The sequence below is a fragment of the Austrofundulus limnaeus genome, unplaced genomic scaffold (assembly GCF_001266775.1).
Source record: "Austrofundulus limnaeus strain Quisiro unplaced genomic scaffold, Austrofundulus_limnaeus-1.0 Scaffold785, whole genome shotgun sequence".
NCBI classification, from domain to species: Eukaryota; Metazoa; Chordata; class Actinopteri; order Cyprinodontiformes; family Rivulidae; genus Austrofundulus; species Austrofundulus limnaeus.
Window position 1 is genome coordinate 188,584 of NW_013953187.1, and position 7,148 is coordinate 195,731.

Consider the following 7,148-nt stretch of genomic DNA (forward strand, 5'->3'; position numbering starts at 1 on the left):
TGCCTGTCTACAGTCCGTCAGCTCCCTCCAGCGGATTGAGTGTTGACGTCTAATCCAGGCCTGTAGGGCAGTCCTACAGACTGTTGTTGAGGTACCTTCAACAGGCTCTGGTCCTTTGAAGTGAGCCTGACTGCCAGCTTTTGCGAGGTAGTCAGCTCTCTCATTACCATAAATGCCAGTATGTCCTGGTACCCATTTAACAGTTACACTGTTATCTCTCCCCAGTTGGTTGACTTGTTTCGGCACACTCCCAAGCCAGTAATGACGTAAAGTGTGGCCCTCTGAGAGCTCTAATAGCAGCTTGGCTATCTGTTAGGATGAATATTTCCTTCTGTATACACTGAAGGTCTTTGAGAGATGCCAAACACTGGTGGATTGCATATACCTCAGCTCGAGATACAGTTGCAAAACAACCTAGTGGTTATGCTCTCTCTTTCTATGGTTGTGCAAAATAAGCACCCCTGCACCTACTGACCCCTTCAGAAGGGATCCATCTGTAAAACAGTAGAAATGATTGGGAGACATGTCCATTGTAGAGAGGTTAATCCAGACAGACCTGTCTATCTCTGTCTTAAAACTTTGCTCAAAATTGTATTTTTTGGACCATTCTGTCTCCAGGTCCTGCAGTTACTGGAACTGTCCCAGATTCTAGTGTGCTGTGAGTCAGATAGGTTTTTCCACCTACCAGACTGGCGTAGCCTTACTGCACTGGATGCGGCCTCCCCTAAGATACAGTATGTAAATCTAGTGGAGCCAGGGCCAGTAGGACTTCCATGGCTGCCGTGGGTGTTGTTCTGTGATGCTCAGGCAGGCCATTTGTTGCACATGGGTGAGCATCACTCTTGCCACCCCAACTTGGACTCGAACCCACCACACTAAAGCAGCATGGCATAGCATGGGGCGGACTATGGCTGTGTAGATCCATCTGATAACCYTTAGGGTAGCACCCCAACGACTACCTGCAATTCTATGGCACTGGTGCAGGAACATTGCTGCCTTCTTACACTTTTCATTTACATGTCTTTTCCAGTTAAGCTTCCTGTCTAGATAGKCACCCAAGAATTTAACTGACTCTGACAGGGAGAGTTCTACACCATCCAACTTTGGAGGTGAGTAACCCTTCCTTGACTTCTTATGTGTGAAAAGAACCGATTCTGTCTTGTTCAGGTTGACAGAAAGTTCCTGCTCGTGGCACCATCTGGATACTTTTAGTCCCCTCTGCATTAGGTTACATACAGTACCCAGGCAGAAGCCTTCTATAAGTATGATCAAGTCATCTGCATACCTCTGTGTATGGAGTCTAGATCCAATCAACTCATTTAGTAAGCTGTCGACAACCAGGAACCAACACAGGGGTGAGATTACTCCTCCCTGTGGACAGCCCCGTCTGAGGTTTACGGTTATCAAACAGTCCCCCAGAGTTGAAGATGCTTTCCTTGTCCGAAGCATGAAAATGAGCCAAATTGTTGTTGTCTCATCCACGCCTTTGCTGGCAAGAGCTCTTTCTATAGCTTCTATGGGTAAATTGTTAAATGCCCCCTGTATGTCCATGTAGGGGTCACCTTGAGTTCAGTTTGTAACAGAGTTCCTGTCCTCTTGTCAGGCCTGTCCGAGTGAAGAAAATCTTTTCTTCACTCGGACAGGCCTGACAAGAGGACAGGAACTCTGTTACAAACTGAACTCTATTTAGGCCATGACAGGTCATTCTAACCGTGGAAGAGAACCCCTCAGTTCTCTTAATCAGATTATGGACAGAACAATCTCTTCTGTTTGTGATTCATTTGTTMTTTAACTAAGAATGTTTATGCATTTGTTAAATCATGATAATGACTGTCACAGGAAAAGTGAAACGACTTCTTTTCTCTTATCGTGCCATAAAGATTTATAATGGTATAAAAAAATCACAGAGAATCTGATTACAATGTTTTCATTGTGTTTTCATGCAAATCACTGTTTTTATTTTACTGTGAACACAGTAATATAATTGTGGATTTTTCCTGAGAAAATCTTTCATTTATCTGGACTGACAGAAGGTTCAGAACTGATTATGAAACAGAAATGTTACAGTTAATCATCATAAATGTTTTGCAGTAATTTCTTTTAGAGTCTTTCAGAAGGAAGCTAAAGAGTTTATCATGATGTTGCACAAGCACAGAATTTAACCTTGACTGGCACCTGCCTGGCAAATCTTTATCTTTCTTTCTCTGACTCATCTCTAAGCCTGAGGGCGGAAACAAAGTTCGTCCGTTCTTTTTACTAACCCGGACGGCTTTGAGCACACTCTGACTTCCTCATTAAAACAAGGAAGACGGCTGTGGTTCTCTTCGGAGAATCTCAGCTCTGGGCTGTAAATCTAATCCCACGAACCAATTAGGGTGGATTTTACAGCCAGGGAGCCAACAAGCCTGTCGGTGTTCCCACCCGAGGCTTCAAGCCTCCATGCGTGTGTTTTTACCTTCCAATGGGAAGATTATTTTATTTTGATGGAGAAACCGGATACGGCTTGAATTTTTCTGGCTTGGACTGAAACAGACGCAAAGTTACCTGAAAATAACACCTGTTCGTCAATGACCGGTAAGCGAGCCGACAACAGTTCACTGACTGATCGGAGGCGAGCCAGTTTTTCTACTCCGAGGGTGCCTTAAGAAGTCATCATCAGGTAAAAGGCTGATGTGTTTGGGTGACGTGTCCTGTGGAGCTGAGTCGAGAAAAGACGTGCAGATCCGGTTGACTCACACTTTGATAAAAGTAAAGTAGTAGAAATACTAACCTTACTTTCTTCCTTTCCCTTGTACTTTGATTTGCCAAAAACTTAAGCTAAAGTGCCAGTAAAATTGTTTGGTTGTTTAACATCTGAACTGACGTTTTACTGTTCTATTATATGTAATCTGAGTGATGTGGATTGAAAGTCGGACACGAGTTTTATCCCATTAATTCTGACGCTTGTTATAGGAAACTGAATACCCACAATCAAGTGTAACTTATGATCTGTTTAATTTGTGTAATGAAATGATCACATAGACATTGTTAACCAAATTGAACTCGTCTGAGTGTTCCACTTATTGTGTCATTTCACAGTCAAGATACTAACATAGTGAGAAATCCCTTGGTAAAAATTTTCCTCATAACCCTGTGTATGAGAGATGTGGGAAAAGCTTATTTCATACTAGGCTCTCTCCTACATCCAAAAAGCAGCCAAGTGCATATTGTCCACGTGCCAGGCTGCGTTCTATTCTCAAAACAACATCATGTAAGGCTGTTTCTGTAGAAAGACCTGCCTGATATGCATGTTGTTTAGGACTTAATAATATATGTACATAGTATTAAAACACTGCTGATAATAACTACCAAAATATCAACAAAAAAAAAAAACCAAAAAACACAGAGAACAACACAGTGAGTTCTGATTTGTTTTTTTGCTTTTTTTTTTCTGGTGTCTTAAAAGGTGAGGTGTCTGTTGTTCAAAAGAACTTGGATACAACACCTCATGTAGAAAAACGAGAAACTTTTTGGATGGAATGGAAAAGTTAATAAGATTTATTAAGATTTTTTTTCTTTTCTGCTGCCTTTCATTTTATTTCTGACTTYTATMATRTGTTGTGTATAATGAGTTRACTTTTTAAAAAGTTGTTTTTAAGTTCAAACTAATAAAAATGTGTCTAATATCATCAGCACCATCTCAAAACCACACAAGCACATTCACATCAATACTCTTTCCCTATTTTTCTCCATGCACTTTCCTTTTTTCATTCTATCAAATGATCATTGATGATTCTATGATCAAGAGAGATTAAGATTATATTCAAATCAAATTTATTCTTTATGATCAACACAAACACACACATGCATTTTCCTTACTCAACTTAAAGCTTCATGAACAAGTCACGTCATTATAAACTACTTCACTTGATGGTGCAGTAGAGCAAATGAAGCATGATGATGCTTCGACTCATGTCGACTAGTTGGATGGAAAGCTTCAATATCTCACCATCACTACTGGTGGGACATAAACAGCATTGAAAGTGAGGAAGGTTGAGGTTCTGCATCAGACTGTGTGTAGTTTATTAGAAATAAACCATTAGAATAAAGAATAGGCTTCTTATTACGAGGAAAAATAAAACATTAATAACTTGAATATTTATTAAAGTCATTAGTAGGCCTGTGCTCATKTTTGTCAGTTTTTAAGATACTTTTAAACTAAAGCATACTTGTAAATATAATATGAAATACTGGGACATCTTTTCACATTGTTTTATCCTTGAACTGTAGGTGGGTACAGCTCCACTCTATGAGCCAGAAGTGGTCTGCATGTTACCACCTTATTGTTACTGCTGTGCATGAACATATTCAGTGTGTTGAATTAAAATCAAGTCTAATTGAATTAATGACATAAACGGTTACTTCTCTATCAGTCCTTGGCCAACTCTGCATCCCAGACTCTCCAGTTTGCTGATGTTTCTTCCATTTTCCTGGAGGTATGAGAAAACAAAAACATTACTAACTATTGGTGTATCTCTGTATTCTCACAGAACCTTGCGTTCTTTGAAGGAATGCAGATCACCTGCCACTGTTTGTCAGTTTTAGACTGTGATGGAGTTAAAGTTGTTTTGGTCAAACCCTGTAAATGATCTTACCAGATGTTAGTGTTGAAGTATGTGTTCTCTCCAACATTAGACACTGTCCAGCCCAACAAAAGGTCACACACTCTTATACTTTGTTGTACTTTGATTACTACACACATACTCTGTGGCATTGTTTCGATAAGCTTCTACAACGTCACCAGATTTATTTCATTAAGTGTTGCATTAATATTTCACCAAGACCTTTCATTGATGATGTAGAGTCTGACCTTCTCCAGCACATRCCAAACATTCTCACTAGACTCTGTGGAGCCAATCCATGTGTGAAAATGATGTCTCATGCTCCCTGAACCWCTCTTTCACAATAAGAGCCCCATGAATCCTGGCATTGATGGAATACCCTGGTCATTCAGTATATTCAGGAAGTCAGCTGACCTCATTAAGTTGAGCACATACTGTTGCTGAACCTGGACCTGACCACCTGCAGAGACCTCACATCATAGTTAAATACAAATCTTTAAAGTAACAATCTTCTTATTTGAAAAGTTATTTTAAAAGTTACCTCAAATGATTTTCAGCGCAAGAAATAGTCTTGATACAACTTTTTCACTTCTGATACGATACAGATATTGTAGCCTTGGGTACTGACAAATACAGATATTGACCTGATACAATATCAGAATGAAAGAATCATAAGTATTGATACCAGAAAAATCATTTAWAAGTAATGATCCAAACCAGARSTGAAGTCTTAGACTTTTTAGCTAGTTGAAATATTATGACTTAAACTAGTAATAAAGTATATTTATTATTTCTTACTGTCATAAATAATAATAATCCAGTCAATGCATAGAAAATGTTCACCGCACACCTGGTTATAGGATGACACTATGTCTCTATACTGATATTAGCTAACCATCTTCTCAACAGGTCAGGTTTGTCTAACAGAAAGCTAAATATACACTTTAATATACATCATTATTTTACTGTGTAAATATTACATAAATCAGAGGTAAAACCAGCTGGTATTGTTTAATAATTTGTGTTAAATTATAGCATGAATCAGCAGAGTGCAGTTCATTAAATCACAGTGGTTACATTGTTTTCATAAGCTTATTTTGATTTTAAATGTTACATTATTAGCTTCAGTTCTGCTCACTTACTTACTTGTTAAAACATACATGTTTTCCTGTTTCTCTTCTGTTGGTTCATCTATACCAGTGGTTCCCAAACGTTTTATCTTCTGACCCACAAACTATCRATGGCGAAAACTTGTGACCCCAAATATTACTGGTCTGAGTACACGAACTTCATTAATAACCCTAAAAACACAGGCATTGTGACAATCTAYACAGCTTGTAACAAATTTAAATACTTATTTATATTTATTTTGTGTTTTGTAATAATTATAGGGAAATATTACATCAGCAATTATTTTATTACCCTTTAAATTGATTTCTGGAGATTATCCAAGGTGCTTCATGACCCATAATTGGGTTCCGAGCCAACTTTGGGAACCAAAGTGCAGTGGTTCCCAAACTTTTCAGCTTTTGACCCACAAACTAACAGTGATTTTGATCAGGATTTTGGTGTTATTTTGTAGGGGTTGAAATATTATTTTGGAATCTGCTGTCAGATTTAATATTGGTGTAGGATTAAAAATTTATCCACATCCCTATAAATGTTGACAAACACCTCAAGAGCTTCTCTGAGTTTGATGAGACATTTTTTTAATATAATATTGACTTAGTTTAATTTATTTTTTTAGTGTTGCCTCTGGAAGCCATTGATTATTTGCTATTTATTTGTAAATAATAATTCAGATAACATGTATTAAAGCAGTTGTTGCCAACCCTGGTCCTGCAGGACTCCTGTCCCTCATGGTTCAGGTGAGTCCGTTTAAAGACCTGCTCACAAGCAGGGAAACAAGTAAAACATGAAGGACAGGAGCACCAGGGTTGAACTTGTTCTGTAACACGTCTCACTATAAAGTTGTTGTAAAGCTTTAACCTAAACTGGACCCTCTCATCATATAGAAACTCAGATATAATAAAAAGCGGCGGGCGATACGCATTAATAAGGACTTTACTGCACTTATGGACCTTGTTTACATCCCTGTTTGTAGTCTTTCCGGTTGTGTTTGATCTGTTTAATGAAAAATGTTCACACACCAGCTTCGGTCCAAACACTAGGCCTGCCTCTTTACTTTGACGGGATCTTAAACAAACCCAGGTAAAGTTAAACCTGCAGTAAGTTTCTTTGTGAAAAGGCAGAGCGGGTTTTCTTACCGTGTCTTCGGCGTCAGCGGACTTGGAAATGTACTGAATGAGCTCGCTGTGTAAAAGCTGCAGAGGAGCTTCGTCAGCCATGTTTTTCCAGTAGAAACAAAAGTCTGTCAGCAGCTCATTCACTCAGATAAACAGATTTTAACAAACTGACAGCTTCCCACTACAAACATTTACTGCGTCAGTCAGACGCACAGCAGAGGGAGGGTTGTTGCACCTGTACCGCCACCATGTGGCCTGGAGGGACACTGACAGGTGAAAAGAGTTCAACTCTCTCTCTCTC

The 7,148-nt window shown here is 39.0% G+C and overlaps 1 protein-coding gene across 1 annotated transcript in view; it reads right to left on the bottom strand.

The window, feature by feature from the left end:
- The window catches only part of trappc6b (trafficking protein particle complex subunit 6B), a 27,292-nt gene extending 20,208 nt beyond the window's left edge, over nucleotides 1–7,084 (bottom strand). Inside the window, exons 1-2 of the mRNA XM_014028581.1 lie at nucleotides 6,869–7,084; nucleotides 4,402–4,469 (exon numbers count right to left, since the gene is read on the bottom strand). Coding sequence (XP_013884035.1) covers nucleotides 4,402–4,469; nucleotides 6,869–6,949 — 149 coding nt within the window. The 5' untranslated portion in view covers nucleotides 6,950–7,084. The remainder of the gene's footprint in view (nucleotides 1–4,401; nucleotides 4,470–6,868) is intronic.
- Between the last annotated feature and the right edge of the window lie 64 nt (nucleotides 7,085–7,148).